Raw genomic sequence first — 26,219 nt, 5'->3', positions numbered from 1 at the left:
ACATATGCAAACCACTAAACAGGTTAAAAGTGGCTCTTTTAACATCAGGGGTTGTTTTAGGTGATAATTAATTAAAAGCAAAATAAATATTTCATCACATACAACTGCGTTACCTCCTTCGTTTATTCCTAACTTTCTACATATAAAGTTGGAAAAGGTTAGAAAGCATTGGACACATTTTATCGCGCGTTCAAAATTTTACTACAGATTTTTCGATTCCGCAAATGAAATTTGAATTTATAACGTGTAATCCAGTAACAAAAAATCACCAGCTCTCTTTGCGGTAAATATTCTGATGGGCAATTGTTGAATGATGTCACTTGTGTAAATAATCCCAAAGCATTTAGATAAAATACAGACGTCATAGCAATGTTTTCTAGCATTTTCGCATCCTAAGGGAAATAGTGATTAATTTTAAATAGTCGGTGTTAACACAACATAGAAACTTTGAACTCGATAACGATATTTTTTAAAATATTGTTCAAACAGAAAAACAGATCTTTGTTTTTTGTAATATATTTTCATGCTTTCCGTAGTCTATGGACAACAATATAAATGGAAAAAAGAGTTATTTCAGCGGCTTCGACAAAATCTGGATCAGACCAGACCGGATCACGGACCGGACCACGGATCGGATCGCGGATCGGATCGCGGACCAGATCACAGAAAAAAATATTAAAAATGAAAAAATTCAAATTCAAGATTCAAAATTTTGCTGAGCAAATTACGCTAGAGTGACTACTGTTGTGACATGCTGCGTGACATGCTCTTATTTGTCAAACCCGTATTTAGAGATTCCCGGATGTGCGAGAAGTGTGATCTTCCCGCCATTAAAAGATGACTTGTTGTGTATCAAAAGGTCTCTCCTTTCTTATGTCTGTTAAGTGCTCTCTGGCATATTGATACAGCTGTGAGCAGAACGTTTTATTTAATTCAGGTGTGATATTCTTTTAAGTTATCTGCAATAATAATATCAAAGGTAAACTGTCAAAAAACGAGTCCGCATGGTCATAATAAGACGAACGTATAAATCCAAGGACAAAAAACTAAAAACACACTCAACAAATTAAACACCTTATGATGTCAAACAATTTCCCTTTTCGGAATAAGTCTGTACTTTTAGAAGATGTGAGTTTGGAATACGATGTTTCTCACTGGAATAAAACGAAACAAACCACTTGCATTTCAAAGAAATATAGCTGTTTTGCAAAAAAAAACTAGGAATCGTTTTCACATTTTAAGACATAACATCAATCGTCTGAATGATAACGCAACCTGAGAATAAAAAACATTTTAGGAGTTACGTCACGATATTCAGAATCATTTTCAGGGTCATAAAGAGTTGCCTTTAAATATAATAAAACCTTGAAATGATCGTGTCCTAAGATAGACAAATACTTAAGAGGCAAGAATAAATCAAAACGGAATGAGGATAGTTAAGGATGGCAAAGATTAACAAGGATTGCAAATTGAAAAACTAGGCTAGTTTTTTCAAGATGCGTAAACCGTGACGTAGCTCCAGCAAACTGTAACGCCAACTATAACGCTCGCATAGGACGCGAAAATGTAGCTGAGAATTAGCTACTGATACTAACAAGAATTTCAAAAACGAGAATGGGAGGTTCACGCAAGCTTCGAGCCAGCTGAAGTTCAAAGGATATGGCTTGCACCTTCGCCGTTCGCACAAAATATAACTACATCTGCCTGTTCGTTAAAATTTAAATTCGTCATAAATTAGGCGCTTATATGGCTCTTTAAGTGTCATTGTCTGAGAAAGTGTTCCAGGGGCCAAAAGTTGTGGTCAACCGATTTGGCTGAAACTTAGCACAGAAGTTGGGTGCAATGAGATATTTCAAAAGCCAATTTGGCTCACTTCTCCGACTTTTAGTTTTGGAGTTTCAGGGGGGATCTCATTTTTTGCCCTTTGAGCACCAAAAACCCAGCCTTCCAGGGGACATTTTGAAAGTGCCATAAAACCCAATTGGTAAACTGTGCTTCCAAATGAATTTGACCATGAACTCTACTATAATAGAGCTTTCATTTCATACATGTAACTTTGTCCTCGAGGTATTGGACAGAGAGGAGCCTTGGGCTAGAGTTTGGCAAAAATTGATGTCAAAATTACAACCCAAAATTGCCATTTTTCAAAAAATCAGTGTATCTACCTGCCTTCTTGCATAACTTCTGTAACTATACCATTATTTACTTTAGTGACCCAGTTATCAGAATCAGTTGAGAAAAATTTGGCTTATCAAAGTTTGTTGAATTTTTGCCACAAACACTCCATGCCCCTCTAAGGACATTCAAAATGGAATTTTGAGTATAATTCATACCATAAACAAACCAAATTGCTGACATGAAACCCTTATTCTGTATTTAGTGAGTGAAAATGAATTGTTAAAGCCAAATCAGTTTCAGTGTTCAGAAATACTGTGATTCTTACCTTACAATTGCTCCTAAAAGGCCTTTGATTAGCACAACAAACACCCTGATTTAGCAAAACAAGGGTTAATGATTTCTTTCAAAACTTAGTACCCATCAAACAGCACAAATGATGAAGGCCTTACCTAGATATAGCGATCTTTTTGAACGATGCTCGAATTTTTCATTGATTTACATTCAGTTTCAAGTCATAATTCTTTTCCGTTTCTCCAAGCATGGAAAATCTCCATATTTTTTCAGGTCTGATTTTTTTATGATTACAAGACAAAGTTAGCTTAACAAAAACATTTGTTAGCATATAATCCATGTCTGTTAACAGCCTGCATAGTTCTTGTAAATACCTACCAGTAAAGGAGCATGACCATGCATACATAGATATATTACAAACATATGAGCTGCAGTTTATAGCAGTGTTGATGAGACCCGTTATTTCAGAGTCCTTTTGAGCGGAGTAAATGAAACCATCCATCAAGAAGGAATACACAGTTAGGAGAGCTAGAAAGTAAAACAAAGAGCTTTTGTTGCAAATACAATAACCAAACGAGGCCTTGCATTGAGACGATGTATCAACTGGCCGGCCATTTTGGACATAGGAGGGAGTGGGGACTGGACCGAGTTCCCATTCTTCTTCGGTTTCGTGGGTATGTTTTGTCAGATGTAAGAAATTCGAGGGTAATTTCACAATGGCACTTTGTTCCTTTGGAGGTGTAAGTGATCAGTGCGGTGCCACATCATGGACTGCGCACGAAACAGGAATGGTTCCTTTGTTGTCCTGCGAGATAGACATGACTGAATGTCTGAAGGAAAAGTACAAGGGGTCAGGTGCGTCCGGGGTAAGAGGAAGACCTGGTCATACCAAAGCTACAGGTGATTCAAAATATCAGTCAGGGATCATACACATGCACAAATGGCTTTTATCGCGATCCAGTGGACTCTTTTTATTGAACAGAGACCACGATATTTTACGATTTTGTCGTCTCAAATTGTTTGTTTGTGACGAAGATTTCCCGAGGTAATTTACTGGGTTCTTGCGAAGAGAAACTAACATGTCGAGGAAAAGGTCGTTGTTATTCATCGTGGTAGATGCAATAATAAAGTGTATTATCGTTTGTTTCACGATGTAGTCACTTGAGATGTAGATCGCGACGTTTCGACTGCTTACTGCTAGTCTTCTTCAGGCGATAAGGTCGACTGATTGCACGGTATCATTTATATCACAAAGGTCGGCTGTGATTGGTGCATTTCGATCCTCCTATTGTTCCATTATTCCGGCGAGTAGCTGTTCCCTCAGTGGTCCGCTGTTGTACCGTTCTCCTGTTGTTGTGTTTCTTGATCGTGGGTATCCATGCTTCAGGAATTTCAATTCCACTATCCCTATTGATGTTGTTAGGGTGAAGTCTTATGTGAATAGCTTCCTTGACCCTACGTGTGTACCAGTGAGGATCTCGATCAATAAACTTGACCTCATTCCAGATAGGATAGTGGTCGGTCTCGTGGGTGTGTTCAGAAAAGGCGGAGGTCTGGGTTCGGGCGAGTCGTATATCCCTGTCGTGTTCTTTGATCCTCTCCTGCATAGATCTCCCTGTTTCCCCGATGTAGACTTTGCCGCACTCACAGGGAATCCTGTAGACAACACCATCTTGTTTAGCCGGGTTGACGGTGTCCTTTGGTCGCACTAAGTGTGACCGAAGTGTCGTGTCGGACTTAAAGACGGTGCAAATGCCTTGTTGTTCTAGGCAGCTAACAACAACAAGATCGCCTTTCTCGACACGTCAGTTTACAGAGAACCTGATGGCCGCCTTACCACCAGTGTCTACAGGAAACCAACACATACTGATCAGTACCTAGCGTATGATTCACACCACCCTCGTTCAGTAAAGCGCGGTATTGTGAAGTGTCTGTACGACCGGGCTAAACGTCTCGTCACCAAACCATCAGTAATCGCTGGAGAGAAGAAACATCTGTCATCTGTACTTGTTTCTAACGGATATTCCTCCTCTTTTGTACAGAAGATCACAAAGGCACGAACAACCCCAAGAAGAGAGCCTGTCGCGGAATTTAAATCCACCGCCGTTTTACCTTATGTCCAAGGAGTTTCGGAGTCTCTCCGCCGCTGCCTAGAACAACAAGGCATTCGCACCGTCTTTAAGTCCAACACGACACTTCGGTCACACTTAATGCGACCGAAGGACACAGTCAACCCGGCTAAACAAGATGGTGTTGTCTACAGGATTCCCTGTGAGTGCGGCAAAGTCTACATCGGGGAAACAGGGAGATCTATGCAGGAGAGGATCAAAGAACACGACAGGGATATACGACTCGCCCGAACCCAGACCTCCGCCTTTTCTGAACACACCCACGAGACCGACCACTATCCTATCTGGAATGAGGTCAAGTTTATTGATCGAGATCCTCACTGGTACACACGTAGGGTCAAGGAAGCTATTCACATAAGACTTCACCCTAACAACATCAACAGGGATAGTGGAATTGAAATTCCTGAAGCATGGATACCCACGATCAAGAAACACAACAACAGGAGAACGGTACAACAGCGGACCACTGAGGGAACAGCTACTCGCCGGAATAATGGAACAATAGGAGGATCGAAATGCACCAATCACAGCCGACCTTTGTGATATAAATGATACCGTGCAATCAGTCGACCTTATCGCCTGAAGAAGACTAGCAGTAAGCAGTCGAAACGTCGCGATCTACATCTCAAGTGACTACATCGTGAGACAAACGATAATACACTTTATTATTAGCGGAGCTCCGGCGGCCTGAAGGGCCGCCAAGCGGAGCCCCATACTCATATAGGAGAGAAAAGGAAACCCATGAGTTGATTTTCTCATGGTCATCATGGCTAGCGGTATTGCTCGTGGGCGCGTACGCACGACGGCGACGACGACGGAGTCACGCAACATGGCCGCCATACTCCAAATAATAGGTTGACAGAGACATGCAGTCTTGGTTTACTGTGTACTTCTTTGATATTGGACATCCATGTTACGATCAATTGACACCTGTCAAAACAAGGTATCCGCTGACCAGTATCACGTGACCATATCGCGGGCTCAAGTTTACAGCTTATCGAGGTCGCGTGTTTTTTTGAAGTTGACCGCTGACCAAGCGCTGGTTTTCGATTGGATTGCGGGCTCATCTCAGGTTAACTTGTTGAAAACAGGGCAGGATTGTTCGGAAGCCGGTTAACGCTAACCAAGGATTAAAAGTTAACCGAATTATAACTTTTTTTTCTATACAAATGTTTTTTGGCTGCTTTGTTTTGTGTATACAGTGATTATTAAAGCTCAAAACAGAAGGCCAAACAATATACAGAGAACCGCGTCGCAAAGCTACAAAACTGAAATCAAAATTCTACCTTTCTCCTGGGTTATTTGACTCTGAACAACGCGGCCCAGGAGCTACGCTTTTAGGCTGGCCTAAATCTATATATTAGAAACTAACATTCAACAAATTGTTCATAGAAAGGGCAAAAGGGTTGACTAAAATCCTAACTTTGAAAGGTAAAAGTACAGTTATTTTATCGCAGCAATCTCGTGAACCAAAAACAGCTAGCGATAAGAATAACTTGAAGGCTGTTTTTCATCTGCTTGCTCTGTTTGTTTACATTCAGCTTTACCTGTGCAGACGCTTATCATGCAATCACAATTCGAGCTTGAAACTCTACCGTTTTCCTATATTTGCCGATTTCGTCGAAGAAAAATCTTTGCAAACATTCTGCATCGAAGATTTTCGATAAAGTTGACATTTTAAGCGAGAAATTGCCTTGTTTCACGGATAAAATTCTTGGTTACAAAAATTATTTGGATACATTTTTTAATTACTTAAGGTGGCTGAACACAGTTTTTGATACCTGTGTTTTATTCACCTTTTTCTCTAAAACCCTTGATCCCTCGGTCGTCAAAAATGGCAGCAAGCAAGTTAACAACACAAACTTTGGTTTTTTGATGGTTAAGCTGACGTATGTGCCGTTGCCATGGCAACATGAATAAATATAAACAAGCCTTCCAAATCGGTTTTGTTTATTTTTAGAAAATCTAGTCATTAGATTTTCATTATAATTTGCATGCAACAAGCTTGTAACGATTCTCACAAGTTAACACCATTTTGCTAATAATTTAACAGACAGATCTTTAATTATCCCTTGTTGACGGTTAACTGGAATATCTAGAATTTCCTTTGTTAAAGTTCAATTATTTTCAATACTCCAGTCACTTATTTTCTAAAGTATTTTTGTGCCAAATTTCATGAAATTCTAATGAGTGGTTCTCTGTGTTCGGCCACCTTAAAATTAACAAATGGTAAATGCCATAGCGTGCACTATTGAGTTATGGATGCACGCGGGAGGTTGCTAAGCACGAAAGAAGCATAAGAGTCGCACGAGGCGATAGCCGAGTGCGACTCTAGCTTCTTGAGTGCTTAGCAAACCTCCCAAGAACATCCATAACTCAATAGTGCACGCTATGGCGTTTACCATTTGTTTTATAATATAACATTGAGACATTGGAACAACAGAAGTCCTTTTATTGAGCTTCATCACAAAAAAGTGTTCGTGTAGTCTTACATGACAAGAGAAAACAAGCGCGCAAAAATTCATTTATGACAACCGAAGTGCACACCAGTAACTCGATAAAGTTTCATCTTCAGACAACTGTGAAGACAGTTTCGCATTTCTGGCAGAAGAACGTCAGCCATTACCTTGGAAACAATGTCTGTCAAAAGATTTGCTTTGTAAACATTAGCACACACTTCAGCAGCGTACACCCATGGGCAAATAGTAGATGCTAAATAAACCAATCAGAGCGCGCGCTTTGCTTTAGTTATGTTATAATTAGTTATTTTAGTATGTAAATGGAGGTGGCATAATTTTAGGAATCTTATACCCAGTTTGAAACCTATCTCAGAGTTATCGTTGTATTCTGAAGCTCGATTAATTGATTAAACATTTTTTGTTTTCTACAAAAATAGATGAATCGCGATAAAAAACACATTCGATTTTGAGACAGTATTACGACTTCATAATGACACCATGCTAGAGAATGTTTTCCCGCATATGGAGTCTGCTTCGCATCGTTATGAAGTCCTAATATTGTCTCAAAATCTACCTATATTGTCTCAAAATCTACCTAACACCTAATCTCACCTAACACTTTCTTTACTCAAACTTTTCCCTAGAAAGTAGATTTCTGGTTTTCTACGTGTGTGTGACAGGGGGGGGGGTAGTGGGTGGGGAGGGGACACCTGCTAGTGAACTTGTTACACCCCTCAATCCTGAATTGCTTACGTTAGACACAGTATATTGTTAACTTGCGCATTTTGTTGTAGGATAAATGTTGGTCTTTTAAGAGCAAATGTAAGGTAAGAATCACAGTATTTCTGAACACTGAAACTGATTTGGTTTTAACAATTCATTTTCACTCACTAAATACAGAATAAGGATTTCATGTCAGCAATTTGGTTTGTTTATGGCATGAATTATGCTCAAAATTCCATTTTGAATGTCCTTAGAGGAACATGGAGCGTTTGTGGCAAAAATTCAACAAACTTTGATAAGCCAAATTTTTCTCAACTGATTCTGATAACTGGGTCACTAAAGTAAATAATGGTATAGGTACAGAAGTTATGCAAGAAGGCAGGTAGATACACTGATTTTTTGAAAAATGGCAATTTTGGGTTGTAATTTTGACATCAATTTTTGCCAAACTCTAGCCCAAGGCTCCTCTCTGTCCAATACCTCGAGGACAAAGTTACATGTATGAAATGAAAGCTCTATTATAGTAGAGTTCATGGTCAAATTCATTTGGAAGCACAGTTTACCAATTGGGTTTTATGGCACTTTCAAAATGTCCCCTGGAAGGCTGGGTTTTTGGTGCTCAAAGGGCAAAAAATGAGATCCCCCCTGAAACTCCAAAACTAAAAGTCGGAGAAGTGAGCCAAATTGGCTTTTGAAATATCTCATTGCACCCAACTTCTGTGCCAAGTTTCAGCCAAATCGGTTGACCACAACTTTTGGCCCCTGGAACACTTTCTCAGACAATGACACTTAAATGACCTCTTGTCATTCTCTGTAATTAACATGTCATTACTTGCGTCAAATTCGGGATTCTTGGCGGCAATGCATGCAGCACGTAGGTGGTAATGCGTGGGCCCGAGATGAACTTGTAGTTTCCCGTCCTTCATAAATGACTTACACTCATTAGTAGACTCAATTATATCATTTGGCGGATCAGGGATTTCGCCTGGGACTAGAATGGTCCATTCGCAGCCGTAGCACTGAAAGGCCTTAGTGTCCTATAGCCATTTAAGTTTATACTTGTGAGGTTGCGGAGCTCTTCGATTCTTCTTTCAACGGGACCTACGTTCCATTATGTCACGCAGACTTTATTTTGGCTTGTCACGCAACATTTCTTATTTTCATTTAACATATTTTAATTTTTTCCTTTGATTTTTTTTATTTATTATTATCTGATAAACGATTCGATTTTTGTTTTGATTTTTTTTTAACTTTCCTTTTATGTGATCCGACCCGTGATCCGCGGTCTGATCCGCCATCCAATCCGTGATCCGGTCCGTGATCCGATCCGGTCCGATCCTTATTTTGTCGACGCCGTGATTTCAACTCGGTAAGTATGACTAAAGCTTTGTTCTGTTTTATGTAACTTCTCCATGCACTTATCCGTGTTATTTTTCAACCATTATATCTACAGGACTACAGTGCGCTACATAGGTATAACTGGGTCAAAGTCAGCAAAAATTATGGCTTCACAGTGCGTCTATATCATCGCTGTATTTCTGCTTTGCCAAAAAGCGTTCGTTGACTCAGCTGTTGAGGAATGTAGCGGTGAAGCTGAATATTCCATCTCGGGAACGATGCTACAGCGACACATCTACAAGAAGATCGCGGAAGCACCACTCGGTAATGTGTGCTTGCAGGAATGTTATCGCGACGTTAGATGCCAGAGTTTTAACTACGTCATTTCCAAGGAAACCTGTGAATTGAACAACCGTACCAAGGAAGCCAGACCTGAAGACTTCGTTCCCAACTCTGACAGATATTATTTCAAACGAGACAAGGATAGAGGTAAATTAATGTGATAGAAACATTCAATTCATCGATCACTTTCATTTTATTTAAAGTTTATTTTTTAAATATGGGCATAATATGATTTAATTGTTTTCCTATGAAATACTGGGTGGCCAGAATTTATATCCGAACAAATGTTGCTTTTGGGGAAAACCTCTCTCACTCGAAAATCGAGGAAACTATTGTAATTTTCGTAAAATATTCATAATTTTTTTTGTTTTCGTCAGCAATGCAATGATTTCTACCAAAAAAAAAAGATCTGAACGATGACCTTTTCTTGAAATCAACTTTGTTACTGTTTAACAGTTCGCCTCGGTTCTATACCGGATCTGCCTGCAAAATCTTGCAAAGAAATCAAGGCAAGTGAGGGACAATGGGCTGATAACGGCAACTACTGGCTTCTTTTCCTTGAGATTGAGAAAATTTTACTTGCCTACTGTGACATGAAGACAGAGGGTAAGTACCATTAATAAAAATAAGATATGATAATCCAAAACCGATTTGATTCAAAGACAAGACAAGACATGACAACGCGAGGCAAAGAAAGGCTATACACGAAACGACACGAAACAACAAGACACGACACAACGCGGCAAGATTTTTAAGGCAGGACAAGGCAAGACAGAAAAGGACGTGACAGAATGTGAAGGACAGAATAGTACAAACTGGATAGGAAAGTGCAGGACTGCAGAAGAGAGAACAGGACAGGACAGGACAGAACAGGACAGTACAGGACAACGCATGATAGGACAGGACAGGACAGGACAGGACAGGACAGGACAGGACAGGACAGGACAGGACAGGACAGGACAGGACAGAACAGGACAGGACAGGACAGAACAGGACAGTACAGAACAGCGCATGATAGGATAGGACAGGACAGGGCAGGACAGGACAGGAAAGCACAGGACAGGACAGGACAGAACAGAACAGGACAGGACAGGACAGGACAGGACAGGACAGGACAGGACAGGACAGGACAGGACAGGACAGGACAGGACAGGACAGGACAGGACAGGACAGGACAGGACAGGACAGGACAGGACAGGACAGGACAGGACAGGACAGGACAGGACAGGACAGGACAGGACAGGACAGGACAGGACAGGACAGGACAGGACAGGACAGGACAGGACAGGACAGGACAGGACAGGACAGGACAGGACAGGACAGGACAGGACAGGACAGGACAGGACAGGACAGGACAGGACAGGACAGAAGAGAAGAGGAAAGGGAATGACAATACAGACCAGAACAGAGCAGAACAGATCAGGATAGGACAGGACAGGAAGGGGAAAGATAGGACAAAAAACAAGACAAGACAGGACAAAACGCTACAGCTCACATGGGACAGGGGAGACTCCGGACGATACAGGATAGCATAGGGCATTCAGGACAAGATAAAAGAGGACAGGACATAGCTCTTAGGACAGAAAAGGACAGAAAAGGACAGAACAGGTCTGGAGTGAACAGGTCAGGGGTGGACAGGAGACAAACCACACCAAATCAAGGCAATCGAACTTAGACCAAATAACAACAACAACAACCAAACAAAGCAAAACAGAACGAAACAAACAAACCAAACAGAAGAAAACGTCTTTTTTGCAGTATACAATAATCACTTTTTGTTGTTGTTGCTGTGTTTTAGACGCTGATGAATGTAGCTCATCGGAATCCTTCTGTGACGTAAATGCCGACTGTAAGAATACACGGGGTTCCTATCGCTGTTTGTGTAAACATGGATTTACTGGAAACGGAAAAACTTGCAGTGGTATAATGATATATGTGCTCAGTAACATTTTTATGATACTTGTCTCAAAAAATAAATAAACCCATACCTTTGTTACACAAATGCAATGGCAACAATCCGATTGGCTGAACTATCGTGCACTATTAGCTATTATTATGTAGTGGTCGGAGGTCATCCTTAGTATCGTGTTTTGATCATATTGGCAGAAACTTTCCTTGTCTGTAGTAACACTCATGCATCTTATACTTGCTCATGTAAAGCTGGATATGCTGGAGATGGCAAAAGTTGTATTGGTCAGTTTTATTTTCCGTACTGTAAGAGCCGAGAATCTAGAAAACAAAAGGTGTCCCAAAACCTTCATTGTATATGGGTGTCGATTCACATTAGTAAACAGTAACTGTAGGTCGTCTTTGAAATGGCAATGTTTTGAACATTTAAAGACAAATGAATAAGTAAATTCCTGAAGAGACCAAATAGAGAACATTCACGAGTTTTTTGCTTAAGGATGTTCGCGCCTATTGCTTTTGCACATCCCTGCTGTGCGCAAATTTCATTTTTACAATAACTACAGAAATTCTAGCGCGCTCATTGGTTAATTTTCATTGTCAATAAGCGGACGGACACATGAATTCATAATTTATGCGATGCGTTAACGAGAGAGAGCGGAAATTTTGACAATTTGCTGTCGGAAAAACAAATTGACGTCAGTTTTTCATGCTTCTGAATTGCTATTGACAATGAATTTCGTCATAACACTGTCAAAGTAAATAGCGATAGCCAAGTGGATCCGTAGCTTCATGCCACGTCAGATCATCGCTTATTCGATGAGAGCGCTTATTCAAGGGGGGAGAGGCGCTAATTCGAAGATTTACGGTATTCAAAGTAAATTGTAATGAAGTTTCCATATAACGCGGGCTCTGATTGGCTGAAACAGCGACTCTATCAGAGAACACACGTCGAGAAAGCTGAAATTTTGACGCATGTTGACGTTTTTTTTTTTTTTTTTTTAGATGTAAATAATTTGACCAAAATTAGACGTTTCGTGTAACTCAGAAAAAAGCAATGGAAACGAGCTATTTGTCGGCGGTAAACAAAGCTGCCTGGAGGCCATTGTTAACAACAGAACAACAGAAGTCTTAAAACTGTATTAAAATAGCACTTGAGTTCGATATTTAGTCCTTTAACTCTTTTTTAGACGTCGACGAATGCTCTACAAACTCTCACGGCTGTGACGTGAATGCTGTGTGTAGTAACACGCATGGATCTCACACTTGCACATGTAAAGCTGGATATTCTGGAGATGGCAGTACTTGCAGTGGTACGTTTCTCTTTTGTGGACATTACTCGTCCACAAAATGGGGGTAGGAGAGGGGGCGCTTATTCGAGGGGGGGCGGGACGATTATTTTAAATTTTGGCGATAGGTGGGGCGCTTATTCGAAGGGGGAGGGACATATTTAATTGGGGGAGGGGCGCTAATTCGAAGATTTACGGTATTAATTTTAAATTATAATAACGTTTCCATATAACGCGGGCTCTGATTGGCTTAAACAGTGGCTCTATCAGAGAACATACGACGGGTAAGCTGAATTTTGAATTTGTGCCTCGGCATTTTGATATTGTTTTTTTAGATATACATAATTTGACCAGATTTAAACGTTGGCTGTGACTCAGACAAACGCAATGGAAACGAGTTATTTGTCCGCGGTAAACAAAGCTGCCTAAAGGCCATTGTTAACAACAGAACAACAGAAGTCTTAAAACTGTATTAAAATAACACTTGAGTTCGATATTCAGTCCTTTAACTCTGTTTTAGACGTCGACGAATGCTCTACAAACTCTCACGGCTGTGACGTGAATGCTGTGTGCAGTAACACGCATGGATCTCACACTTGCACATGTAAAGCTGGATATTCTGGAGATGGCAGTACTTGCAGTGGTACGTTTCTCTTTTGTGGACATTACTCGTCCACAAACTGGGGGTAGGAGAGGGGACGCTTTTTCGAGGGGGGGGGGGACGGTTATTTTAAATTTTGGCCGATAGGTGGGGCGCTTATTCGAAGGGAGGGGGGGCATATTTAATTGGGAGAGGCGCGCTAATTCGAAGATTTACGGTATTTATTTTAAATTATAATAAAGTTTCCATATAACGCGGGCTCTGATTGGCTTAAACAGTGGCTCTATCAGAGAACATACGACGGGTAAGCTAAATTTCAAATTTGTACCTCGGTATTTTGACCTTTTTTTTCTTTAGGTATATATAATTTGACCAAAATTAAACGTTGGCTGTGACTCAGACAAACGCAATGGAAAGGAGGTATTTGTCGGCGGTAAACAAAGCTGCCTGGAGGCCATTGTTAACAACAGAACAACAGAAGTCTTAAAACTGTATTAAAATAGCACTTGAGTTCGATATTTAGTCCTTTAACTCTTTTTTAGACGTCGACGAATGCTCTACAAACTCTCACGGCTGTGACGTGAATGCTGTGTGTAGTAACACGCATGGATCTCACACTTGCACATGTAAAGCTGGATATTCTGGAGATGGCAGTACTTGCAGTGGTACGTTTCTCTTTTGTGGACATTACTCGTCCACAAAATGGGGGTAGGAGAGGGGGCGCTTATTCGAGGGGGGGCGGGACGATTATTTTAAATTTTGGCGATAGGTGGGGCGCTTATTCGAAGGGGGAGGGACATATTTAATTGGGGGAGGGGCGCTAATTCGAAGATTTACGGTATTAATTTTAAATTATAATAACGTTTCCTTATAACGCGGGCTCTGATTGGCTTAAACAGTGGCTCTATCAGAGAACATACGACGGGTAAGCTGAATTTTGAATTTGTGCCTCGGCATTTTGATATTGTTTTTTTAGATATACATAATTTGACCAGATTTAAACGTTGGCTGTGACTCAGACAAACGCAATGGAAACGAGTTATTTGTCCGCGGTAAACAAAGCTGCCTAAAGGCCATTGTTAACAACAGAACAACAGAAGTCTTAAAACTGTATTAAAATAACACTTGAGTTCGATATTCAGTCCTTTAACTCTGTTTTAGACGTCGACGAATGCTCTACAAACTCTCACGGCTGTGACGTGAATGCTGTGTGCAGTAACACGCATGGATCTCACACTTGCACATGTAAAGCTGGATATTCTGGAGATGGCAGTACTTGCAGTGGTACGTTTCTCTTTTGTGGACATTACTCGTCCACAAAATGGGGGTAGGAGAGGGGGCGCTTATTCGAGGGGGGGCGGGACGATTATTTTAAATTTTGGCGATAGGTGGGGCGCTTATTCGAAGGGGGAGGGACATATTTAATTGGGGGAGGGGCGCTAATTCGAAGATTTACGGTATTAATTTTAAATTATAATAACGTTTCCATATAACGCGGGCTCTGATTGGCTTAAACAGTGGCTCTATCAGAGAACATACGACGGGTAAGCTGAATTTTGAATTTGTGCCTCGGCATTTTGATATTGTTTTTTTAGATATACATAATTTGACCAGATTTAAACGTTGGCTGTGACTCAGACAAACGCAATGGAAACGAGTTATTTGTCCGCGGTAAACAAAGCTGCCTAAAGGTCATTGTTAACAACAGAACAACAGAAGTCTTAAAACTGTATTAAAATAACACTTGAGTTCGATATTCAGTCCTTTAACTCTGTTTTAGACGTCGACGAATGCTCTACAAACTCTCACGGCTGTGACGTGAATGCTGTGTGCAGTAACACGCATGGATCTCACACTTGCACATGTAAAGCTGGATATTCTGGAGATGGCAGTACTTGCAGTGGTACGTTTCTCTTTTGTGGACATTACTCGTCCACAAACTGGGGGTAGGAGAGGGGACGCTTTTTCGAGGGGGGGGGGGGACGGTTATTTTAAATTTTGGCCGATAGGTGGGGCGCTTATTCGAAGGGAGGGGGGGCATATTTAATTGGGAGAGGCGCGCTAATTCGAAGATTTACGGTATTTATTTTAAATTGTAATAAAGTTTCCATATAACGCGGGCTCTGATTGGCTTAAACAGTGGCTCTATCAGAGAACATACGACGGGTAAGCTAAATTTCAAATTTGTACCTCGGTATTTTGACCTTTTTTTTCTTTAGGTATATATAATTTGACCAAAATTAAACGTTGGCTGTGACTCAGACAAACGCAATGGAAAGGAGGTATTTGTCGGCGGTAAACAAAGCTGCCTGGAGGCCATTGTTAACAACAGAACAACAGAAGTGTTAAAACTGTTTTAAAATAGCACTTGAGTTCGATATTTAGTCCTTTAACTCTTTTTTAGACGTCGACGAATGCTCTACAAACTCTCACGGCTGTGACGTGAATGCTGTGTGCAGTAACACGCATGGATCTCACACTTGCACATGTAAAGCTGGATATTCTGGAGATGGCAGTACTTGCAGTGGTATGTTTCTCTTTTGTGGACATTACTCGTCCACAAACTGGGGGTAGGAGAGGGGGCGCTTTTTCAAGGGGGGGGGGGACGATTATTTTAAATTTTGGCCGATAGGTGGGGCGCTTATTCGAAGGGGGAGGGACATATTTAATTGGGAGAGGCGCGCTAATTCGAAGATTTACGGTATTTATTTTAAATTATAATAAAGTTTCCATATAACGCGGGCTCTGATTGGCTTAAACAGTGGCTCTATCAGAGAACATACGACGGGTAAGCTGAATTTTGAATTTGTGCCTCGGCATTTTGATATTGTTTTTTTAGATATATATAATTTGACCAGATTTAAACGTTGGCTGTGACTCAGACAAACGCAATGGAAACGAGCTATTTGTCCGCGGTAAACAAGGCTGCCTGGAGGTCATTGTTAACAACAGAACAACAGAAGTCTTAAAACTGTATTAAAATAACACTTGAGTTCGATATTTAGTCCTTCACCTCTTTTTTAGACGTCGACGAATGCTCTACAAACTCTCACGGCTGTGACGTGAATGCTGTGTGCAGTAACACGCATGGATCTCACACTTGCACATGTAAAGCTGGATATTCTGGAGATGGCAGTACTTGCAGTGGTACGTTTCTCTTTTGTGGACATTACTCGTCCACAAACTGGGGGTAGGAGAGGGGACGCTTTTTCGAGGGGGGGGGACGGTTATTTTAAATTTTGGCCGATAGGTGGGGCGCTTATTCGAAGGGAAGGGGGGGGGGCATATTTAATTGGGAGAGGCGCGCTAATTCGAAGATTTACGGTATTTATTTTAAATTATAATAAAGTTTCCATATAACGCGGGCTCTGATTGGCTTAAACAGTGGCTCTATCAGAGAACATACGACGGGTAAGCTGAATTTTGAATTTGTGCCTCGGCATTTTGATATTGTTTTTTTAGATATATATAATTTGACCAGATTTAAACGTTGGCTGTGACTCAGACAAACGCAATGGAAACGAGCTATTAGTCCGCGGTAAACAAGGCTGCCTGGAGGCCATTGTTAACAACAGAACAACAGAAGTCTTAAAACTGTACTAAAATAACACTTGAGTTCGATATTTAGTCCTTTACCTCTTTTTTAGACGTCGACGAATGCTCTACAAACTCTCACGGCTGTGACGTGAATGCTGTGTGTAGTAACACGCCTGGATCTCACACTTGCACATGTAAAGCTGGATATTCTGGAGATGGCAGTACTTGCAGTGGTACGTTTCTCTTTTGTGGACATTACTCGTCCACAAACTGGGGGTAGGAGAGGGGGCGCTTTTTCAAGGGGGGGGGACGATTATTTTAAATTTTGGCCGATAGGTGGGGCGCTTATTCGAAGGGGGCGCTTATTTAAGGGGGGGGGGGGCGCTAATGCGAGGATTTACGGTATTTATCTTGAATTATTTTAAAGTTTTGATATAACGCGGGCTCTGATTGGCTGAAACAGCGGCTCTATCAGAGAACATATGACGGGTAAGCTAAATTTCAAATTTGTACCTCGGTATTTTGACCTTTTTTTAGTAGATATATATAATTTGACCAAAATTAAACGTTGGCTGTGACTCAGACAAACGCGATGGAAACGAGCTATTTGTCTGTGGTAAACAAAGTTACCTAGAGGCCATTGTTTACAACAGAACAACAGAAGTGTTAAAACTGTATTAAAATAGCACTTGAGTTCGATATTTAGTCCATTAACTCTTTTTTTAGACCTCAACAAGGGACCGTTATCATAAGGTGACCTTCTCAGATGCTTGAAGTGAGGTGCCGTGTGTTGAAATGTTTAAGTTACTTTTTTTTTTCTTCTCGTGAAAAAAATATCCAATTAATGAAAACATCACAATAACGGTCAGTATAGGTATGGTAGAAATAACGTAAAGAATGGGCGTGCCTAAAAAAAACGTCCGAAATTTTGCTTCTCTAATATATGTCCTTAAAGCGGAGTTCGACTGTCTATTAAAGTGGCATCCTCTAAATCTGGTTATCTCAATTAATCAAGGTTGGACACTGATCGCTCGGTTTTCAAATGATGATGCCAAAAATTGGATGGACGATACTGGACATTGGTGGTATGACAAGAACGACGCTTCTGGGGACACAAGTGATCCGTCGATCAACGCTGACATGATGTCGCCAGCATTCTGGACGGTAAGAGGAAGCGAATTCAAGATCACGCGCAGTGACGACTCACAACATACACCTTTGCTGCAGACCACGGGTAACTGCCTTGGTGGACAGACGTTCCGCTCCAAAGTCACCAACTATGGCGACTTCAGGAATGGCGTAGTTTGGGCCACAGACCAGTGCTTGGGGAGTTGCACTGTACAATATGGCGGACAATATCAATCAACTGGCGGCTTTCAACAGGCCACATGTAGTGGAGAAATACAAGGCTCCCATGCAATCGGTTTCTGGTGTGACTGGAGTAGCGGGGACGGTGCAGTGCTTATGATTGGCGGAGGTGGAAGAAGCTGCTCACGTGCCGATCACGGAATAGGAGTAACTGAAGCTAACGAAGCTTCGTTTGCGGATAACTCACTGGGTGAGTTAGACTTCGGTGATGAGGCACGTACTTCAACTCCAGGCTATTCTTTGAACCTGTGGATCCGTTGACTGGCAATGATGGACAGATCCTCCATCACATCAGTTTTAAAACATGACTTCCACAGAACTGCACCTTCTTTAAAATGGCTGATTTTAGATTTGGCTATGTGCTGTTTGATTAACATTGCGTTTTAAGCCGTTGATATATTTTACCTTAAGAAACCTTAAAAGAACCGTATGGTGATTTGGTGTTCGCGAAGCGTGTAACTAACTTAGGACAATGGGATTGAATGGGATTCGAACCCATGACCTCTGCAATATCGGTGCAGTGCTATACCAACTGAGCACTGCTCCGGTATCGCAGAGGTCATGGGTTCGAATCCCTTTCAGGCCTGAATTTTTTCAGGCTTTTATTTTACAACTGCTTAAGCTGTGTGCATAACTTTGATGATAAATCATACCTTCATATCATTCTCCGCAGTTCAAATATTTGAACTTTCATATATTCATTTGTAATAGACGGATAGAAACCCACTCGAAATGATCAATGACGGTAGACAAACATTGCAGGAAACCTACAAATAATATCATCACGGCTTAACTAACCAATCAGATTACAGGATTAACATTATCGCATTTTAAATTCAATAGAGTACAATCAATGCTTAAAATAGAGCAGAAACACATTTATTTAACTTGATCAAGTTGGTGAATTAAAACTGCGATCTGTATATTTGGCTTTTCATCACAGTTAGCAGCATTTCTAGGGTGACAAAATTATTGCGTCAAATTGGTTCCATTCTTAGAAATTCACGTAACATATTATCTGCTGCCACACAAGAAAAACCCGCGTGCAAGAACCTACGTTTTTTGAAGTCTGGCAAAATAGGTTCTTGTATTTTGAGGTAGTTATTGGCAATTTAGGCTAGGTGGGTTCTTAACAGGTTGCTAATTTCTATAAAGGAAATGTAGTTGTTGATTACCAGAGAAATAAATAAACTTGGGTTTGGTAAATATAAAAGAAGCTTAGACTGTGCTCTGTTCTGTTGTAAATTAACCGCAGGAAGCGGTAGAGCACCGTGATAAGCCAATTAAAATGTGTCAGTCCTTGAGTTGAGAAGCAACTCATGTCATCCGTGGAGTCGTATTTCGCTTCTTTTGTTTATCCCTCACGTCTTGCAACTTCTCGCACAGAAATCTTCCCTTTTGTTGATTGTTTTGGTCTCTCAAGTGATAGACTAGGCGATTTTGCACGGTTTTAGCGTTCCCATATTTGAATCGCAAGCGCATGTTTCATCGATGCCTTGCTCTAGTTTCTTCTGGCACAGAAGTTGATTGCCGCGGAATTACCGGTGAATTTATTCGTTGATATCACACAAACATCTTCTCCAAACGCTCCTTTCCTCTGCCTGGAAGAGCGTTTTTCCATATTCTAGGAAAACAAACAGACTGATGAATTACCAGTTTTTTTTTTTTATTAATTTTTATTTTTTATTTTTATTATTTTTTTTTAATGAGTAAATACCGACACGGCTCGCCGAGAAGGCCTGTTAAGGCTATTCCACTATCATTCCTCTTTTTTTACTGCTTTCACCTACTGTGGCTCTACTTACTCTTTCCCCACGGGGAACTCTGTTGGTTATTGTGCATTCTTTGCTGGAGGCAGCCACTTCACTCCGACTGATATTGAAGCGTTTTACGAGACAACTTGTTAAGCGGAGATCCTCTTATTTCAGGTTTTTGGTCTGTGTGAGGACGACCAAAAAAGCGGGTAGGCGACGAGCGGGGTCTGGGAGAGAAAACGGGAGAGGACGACCCTGTTTTTTTTTCTGTCTCTCTCTCTCCCAAATCCCGCTCGTGGCCCTCTCGCTTTTTCGGCCGTCCCTAATGACCAAGAGACTGGAACAGGCTACTGATTATATTTTGACATTGCATGCTGTTACTGTTGTGTTGTAGATTGTATTTACAGAAGACGTAAGTTGTCAAAAATAGGTATAGGCGAGTGCAACCAATAAGGATTTACAATACGCGCGATGTTTGAAAATGCTCTCAAAATTGGACGAGCCTTTAGGCGAGTGTAATTTGAAAGAATTTTCACACATCACGAGTAGTGTACTTAGGCGTTCATTGCTCGAGGCTTCACACGATTACGCGTTTGTCAATCACAGTGACGTCATTTTCTCTGTCATAAAATAAGCTACCAAATTACCATGACATATCTTTACCTGCACAAATATCATATACATAACAACAATTACACCAGGTTGTGGTACAAGCGTTAAGATCGTGTTGTTTTCAACAAGATCCGGTAACATCACCGCTGAGACTCACTGAAAAAATCTAAACCGTTGAGACAGGCAGCTATATGCCAGCAGTTTTCAATTTTACATGAATACAGTGATCCCTTTTCGTGTTTCAAACCCCGGGGGGGGGGGGGGAGGGTACTCCCATATATGGGCCAAAATAGGTATGTACCGATGTGAAGGGTATGGTTTTCAAGCAGTTTACTCTAGCATAGGGTATATAAATCTGACGTTTGGGCCTAGAATAGGGTATCATTTTCCACTAAACTGACCAGTTTGTTGAAGATTTTATCTAGACTAAGGAAACCAGGAATTGCCACTCAAAAATATAAAAAACTGAAATCGGCAAGTTTAATTTTTTGCAACTCAGCCTCAACAGCGTCGATAGATGACTATCATAAAACACAACTGGATATTATTAACTGTCAAAAATAAGTATTCAGACGGAAATCGGTGGTTTTAATACTGGTTACTCTAGTATAGGGTAGCAAAATTCAGCTCAACTAGATCTGGTATAGGCTAAGGGTTTCAGGGTTCCAGTGGTACATCCCCACCCAGAAATTCCTAAAGTACCCCCCGGGATTTCAAATTACCGCTGAATACAGACACTGGCCAATAATACATTGATACAAGGTTGCTCTCGACCTAAAGTAAAACATGCAAAAATACTGGTGGAAAGGTGCCTGTAATTTTGAGAATAAATTAAAACAATAGGCAGAGTTGTAAACAAGTTATCTTGCCGATGGAATTTGTGTGAATATGTAGGCTAACCGTTTGAAAAAACGTTCTCAGTGTTTTTATCTAGCGCTCATGGTGAACTCCAATTTGGACAACACTCTTTTTTTTTTTTTTTTTTTAATAAGAATATTGTTTTTCCCACCGAGGCTAAATATTCCCATTTTTCTTGTGATTTTAGGCTGAAAATACTCTTGTGAATATTCTTAGAATCTAGCGTATGAAATTTCTGTTTTCGAATGTACTTAGTGTCTTGATGGTATTAGAGTAATCTTGGAGCCAGCCTGCAGGCAACAGAGCATCGAACATACGGCTAGTGCTGTTTTTGTTGCTTTTTGGCTAGTTTTGTCGTTTAGAGAAGAAAGCATTTTATACGGTTTAGTTAAAAACATATACTTGTGTTGTATTTACCAATTTTTAGCACAAAAAATTATGTTAGTTTCAAAACCTGAGCCTCGGGTTCATTCTTAAAATATTCTTGAAATTTCGTAAATTTCAGCCTCGACATTCGTTATAAACGTATTCTTACAAAAAATAAAGAGTGTATTGATTGTTGGACCCTCGATTGAGGGCTTTCAAGCAATACATTCAGCTTTGTACTTTGATTTTCGTCCGAGGTTTTCGTTGGCTTGATTTACTGACAAATGTCAACTATACTTGCTAATATAATGCCTGGCACACAAAGGAGCTAGACCCCAGCTAAAAATATTTTTTTCAAGGCTATTGGAAGTAGACTAGTATCATTGTAATTACGAGTTCTCAATCCTTCATTGGAGAGAATTTGAAATTTCGACAATTCTAACTCGTCACAAAAATACGCAAGTCGTCCTTGATTCCAAGAGGCAGAAAGGGTAAATTTTCTGGGCATTCGTGCACTGGACTTTAAACTTTAAATTTAAACTTCCTCTTTCTTCTGCTTGGGAAGGCAACTCTTTAAAAATTAATGAGGCATAAGTTGGCGACTCAAACTTGTGTGAATACAGTGGAATCCAGCTTGCCTCGAAAATCTGCACGGCCGTATTAACGGGGTGGCCGTATTAAAGGGGTTCTTTGAATAAGAATATGACTGACTGAGCTTTAGTTCGGACCAGAATAAAGTGGTCGTAATAGCAAGGTGGTCGTATTAACGGGGTGGTCGTATGGCGGGGTTCCAATGTACAGTCAAACTTGCAAGCGCGGAGAATGCTCTAGAATCCGCTTAGAGCATCATTATCAGTAAGGCCAGAGAAACAAGATGCTCTTCTTTCAACATAATTTTTATTACGATAATAATTCTGCTGTTATCTCGGCCAAACTTTGAGCTTTGTTTGTTTTTTTTTAAAGATATTGGGAATAATTAGAGGGTATATAATCTTGTTACAAGTATCTGTTTACTACAGGCTACAAACAGTAGAAATCTCCATTTCAACCACTTTTTGGGTATCCACTACAGTTTTATAGAGGTGTCCGCTTAATAAATGAACAATCTGCCGACAATAAGTGGAAAATTTTGTGGGACCTTGTCAACTGTTCGCTTGATATAGAGTGTCGGCTTCATGGAGGCTCAGAGATGCAGGTTTGACGATTACCGTTAATTATACACTTACATTGTGCATGTGTTAATGCATGTCGCGGGAGATATTTACTGACACTCTCACGTATCTAAGCACAATCCATTCATCAAGGAGGGCAATAAGATCCATAAAATTATTGTGAGGCAGGTGCAGATTCATAGATATATCTTTAATAACTGACGTCCATAATCAAGTATTCATTTCCAATCTGCTCTTGAGCCATTTGGAACTTAGGAACGTTCAGTTTCTTGGGGAAAATATAATCGAATCAGACCGTCAACCAAGGCGGTGAGTTACGCATATAATCACTATAATCGTTTAAAACATTATATATCACGATATATGTAACAAAGGAAAACTTGCGTAGGAAATTAAAAATTACGCACACAACAATTATAACATTATATATGTATGTAACAAAGAGAACCTTGCGGGTATGAAAAGAAACATATGAATTCAAAATCACTTTAATTTTATTCGCTATTTAGTAGTAGTCTTACTATTGTGTAGAAACAAGTTTACCTTACCCTAATCTGTGCTTTTAGCTTTGACCAATTATACGATTTACCATACGCATAAGTAGCGGGAGATAAAAGCAAATTGATAAATAAAATTAATGCGTAGTATTTCTCCGTTACGTTTCAACGTCGATTTTTTTTCCGAACCATTTCTTTACGATTCATACTTGTTGATCCCTTGCTTAAATGGCTGGAAAAGGATCACAAAACAAGACTGAAAAGGAAGTGGTAGATCACGCTACAACAGAATTCGGAAGAATGCTACATATGGAGCAAACTTACCATATGAAATAGAGAGTGCAAACAGACATAACTAACTTTAGTATGAAGCTTGCCTAGGTACGCCGTGCTAGAACCCAGTTTGCAAGGTCTCCAGGATCGAAATCTATAACGTAAACTTTATAGTTGGGAAATTTTCGTCATAGTTCGATTTGTCCCACAGAACTGATTTGTTAGGGCATGGGTTGAAATTATGGAATTCCTCTTTGAATGTTCAACCTTTTATCTCACGCGTCCCGTGAGATCTGGTCGAACACTCAAAGAGAAATTCTGTATCTACGCGCGCCATGTATGTATCAGTTCTCTATGTAATTAAGATGACTTCCGCAGAACATTCCAGCGATAATGGCAAAAATAAAGTTACCAAAAAAACCCTCATAGCATGGTAATATTTTGTATAAAGGTAAGAAGAATTTCTCGAGATCTAAGCTCTCAAGCTGACCCCACGAGAGAAAATTGAACTTGAAGTTATCCATATTTCAATTAAAGCGGACATTTCGCGTTAGTTGAAAACACAATAACACACGCATTAAGCATTCTTACGAGGCTTGACATTGACTTTCTCAAGAATGCTTGGGGATTTAATCGTCCCAAAACTCGAGAAATTCCATTGGCAACTGCATAGGACAGCTTCAATGAGGGACGCTGTGTTTTAAAGGCGATGTCATACTAAGTTGCAAATCAATGCGGAAAGGACAATCTCATATAATTTATATCAAGGCTTCGTGGATGATATTAATTGTACTTGCGAGTTCGTCTTCTTAGTCTTGTTTAGAAAGATAGATATCTGCTGGTGCACACTAATGGAAAACATATCGATGACATTAACACCTGCCTACTTGACTAACGTTAGTAATGGCACGAAAACGTGACGGTTTTAAAATACTTGAGCAATATCGAGGACGCATCTTGCCAAAACCCTTATGGAAATCTCGAAATCCAAATCCAACCACCAGAGGATGAAGAGGACAGTAAAAACCTGCAAGTGAAAACCTAGTGGTTTAAGAACCTGCTGGTAGAAATTTGCCATTTTAATGTCCAAAATATAAGAACCTGTTTAGCCAAGCAAGATCAAGCAGGTTCTTATACATGGGTTACGGTTGAATTATGCACTCTTGTTATAGAGACAACACTGCATATACATTCTGTAATTAGCTGTGTTAGACTTATCATTATACAGTCGTGAACAAATACTGTATATGACCAAACTCAAAATTATTTATTTTTTGGGAAAAAACAACTATATCTCCTTAAGAACCTAATTAAGAACCTACTTAACATAAATTGCCAATAACTTCGCAACGATACAAAAACCTATTTTGAAAGACTTCAAAAATATAGGTTCTTACACGCTTGTTTATATTGTAATAGAGTTCATTACGCTGCAGCAAAATCCGGGGCAATGCTTTATGGGAAGCAAACATACCACATGAAATAGAGCGTACAAACAGACATAACTAACTTTTATATGAAGTTTGGCTAGGTACGTGCCAGAACCCAATTTGCAAGGTGCCCAGGAAATCTATAACGTACTCCTTATTTGTTTTTGTTTTTGTTTGATTGTTCTTTTGCCGCCTCACAACTTAAGAGGCCCTGCGCCTAAGAAACGACCGATGATTTCCGGCTAAAAAATAAAATCGGCCGATTTTTATCTCTCAAATAGTGGTTACCGAATACTATTTAAAAATGAATTTCTTTTGTTTCCGTTTCGCTTTAAACCAAAAATATCGAGCCGCAAACTTTTTCCGTCTGATAGCAGCAAAATCAGGCCGAAAATAAGCCCCCGCAAAAAACGGTTCAGAAATCACTATCGCAACGCAAAATAATAAGAGAACTACACAGTGATGAAGAAAAAGACCTTTTAATGCAATATCATTCGATAAACATCGAAAAACTGCCGAAGCGAATAAAAAATAAAGTTTCAAATATTGCATACTAAATTAGATGGAGCGTTGGAGCTGATTTTAAAATAATTATTTCTCAAAAGTCCAACGCTGTTGAAAGTAATTACAGTGATGAATCAGACATTGGAGGGATATACATCACGTTTCTGGAAAAACATTTTTCGGCCAAAGTATATCAACCTTGTACAAAGCGTTCAAAGTTACCGTGTTTACCGTTATCCTGCTCCTTCGGCGGAACACTTCTCTGTTTCCATTACGGTCGTGGATAGCGTGGTAAACGCCACTTTAAACCTCGCTAGGCGCTCAAATCCATCCTAAATAGAAGTACATAGAATTAAAAGAAAAAGGAAGATGAAAGATAGGCAGAAAAAGAAAATAGCTCGAAATTACCATCTGCTAAGGAGAGTTGAATCTTGGAAATGTTGTCGCGTGACAGCGTTCATTTGTCCAAACTGCGGCGGAATCCAAACGAATGCGTGAAATATAACTAAAACAAAAACAATCTTTCTATCACCATAAGTCGTGAAATGAAACAGTTTTATGTTGTTCCTATTAACGATGATGAATTCAGCCTCAGCTAGTCTCCAAGTGCTTTGAATGTGGGCAGCACGTATTTCGTTACATACATTCCAACG

General features: G+C 40.2%; 2 protein-coding genes and 1 pseudogene across 2 annotated transcripts in view; 2 read left to right on the top strand and 1 right to left on the bottom strand.

Moving 5' to 3' along the window:
* The window catches only part of LOC145495612 (uncharacterized), a 265,207-nt gene that overhangs the window by 237,148 nt on the left and 1,840 nt on the right, over positions 1-26,219 (bottom strand). The window lies entirely within an intron of this gene.
* LOC145495988 (uncharacterized) lies at positions 7,566-18,414 on the top strand. The gene is made up of 12 exons (XM_081475590.1): positions 7,566-9,547; positions 9,857-10,006; positions 11,199-11,321; positions 12,496-12,618; positions 13,115-13,237; positions 13,738-13,860; positions 14,357-14,479; positions 14,976-15,098; positions 15,600-15,722; positions 16,220-16,342; positions 16,843-16,965; positions 17,748-18,414. Exons 1-12 carry the CDS (start codon positions 9,133-9,135, stop codon positions 18,359-18,361), a joined length of 2,286 nt encoding a protein of 761 aa, XP_081331716.1. The 5' UTR covers positions 7,566-9,132; the 3' UTR covers positions 18,362-18,414.
* On the top strand, positions 9,911-11,039 carry LOC145496037 (uncharacterized; annotated as a pseudogene).

This window comes from Orbicella franksi, chromosome 8, assembly GCF_964199315.1.
Source record: "Orbicella franksi chromosome 8, jaOrbFran1.1, whole genome shotgun sequence".
NCBI lineage: Eukaryota > Metazoa > Cnidaria > Anthozoa > Scleractinia > Merulinidae > Orbicella > Orbicella franksi.
The sequence above is the reverse complement of the archived record's forward strand: the minus strand, read 5'-3'. Positions and strand labels throughout refer to the sequence as shown.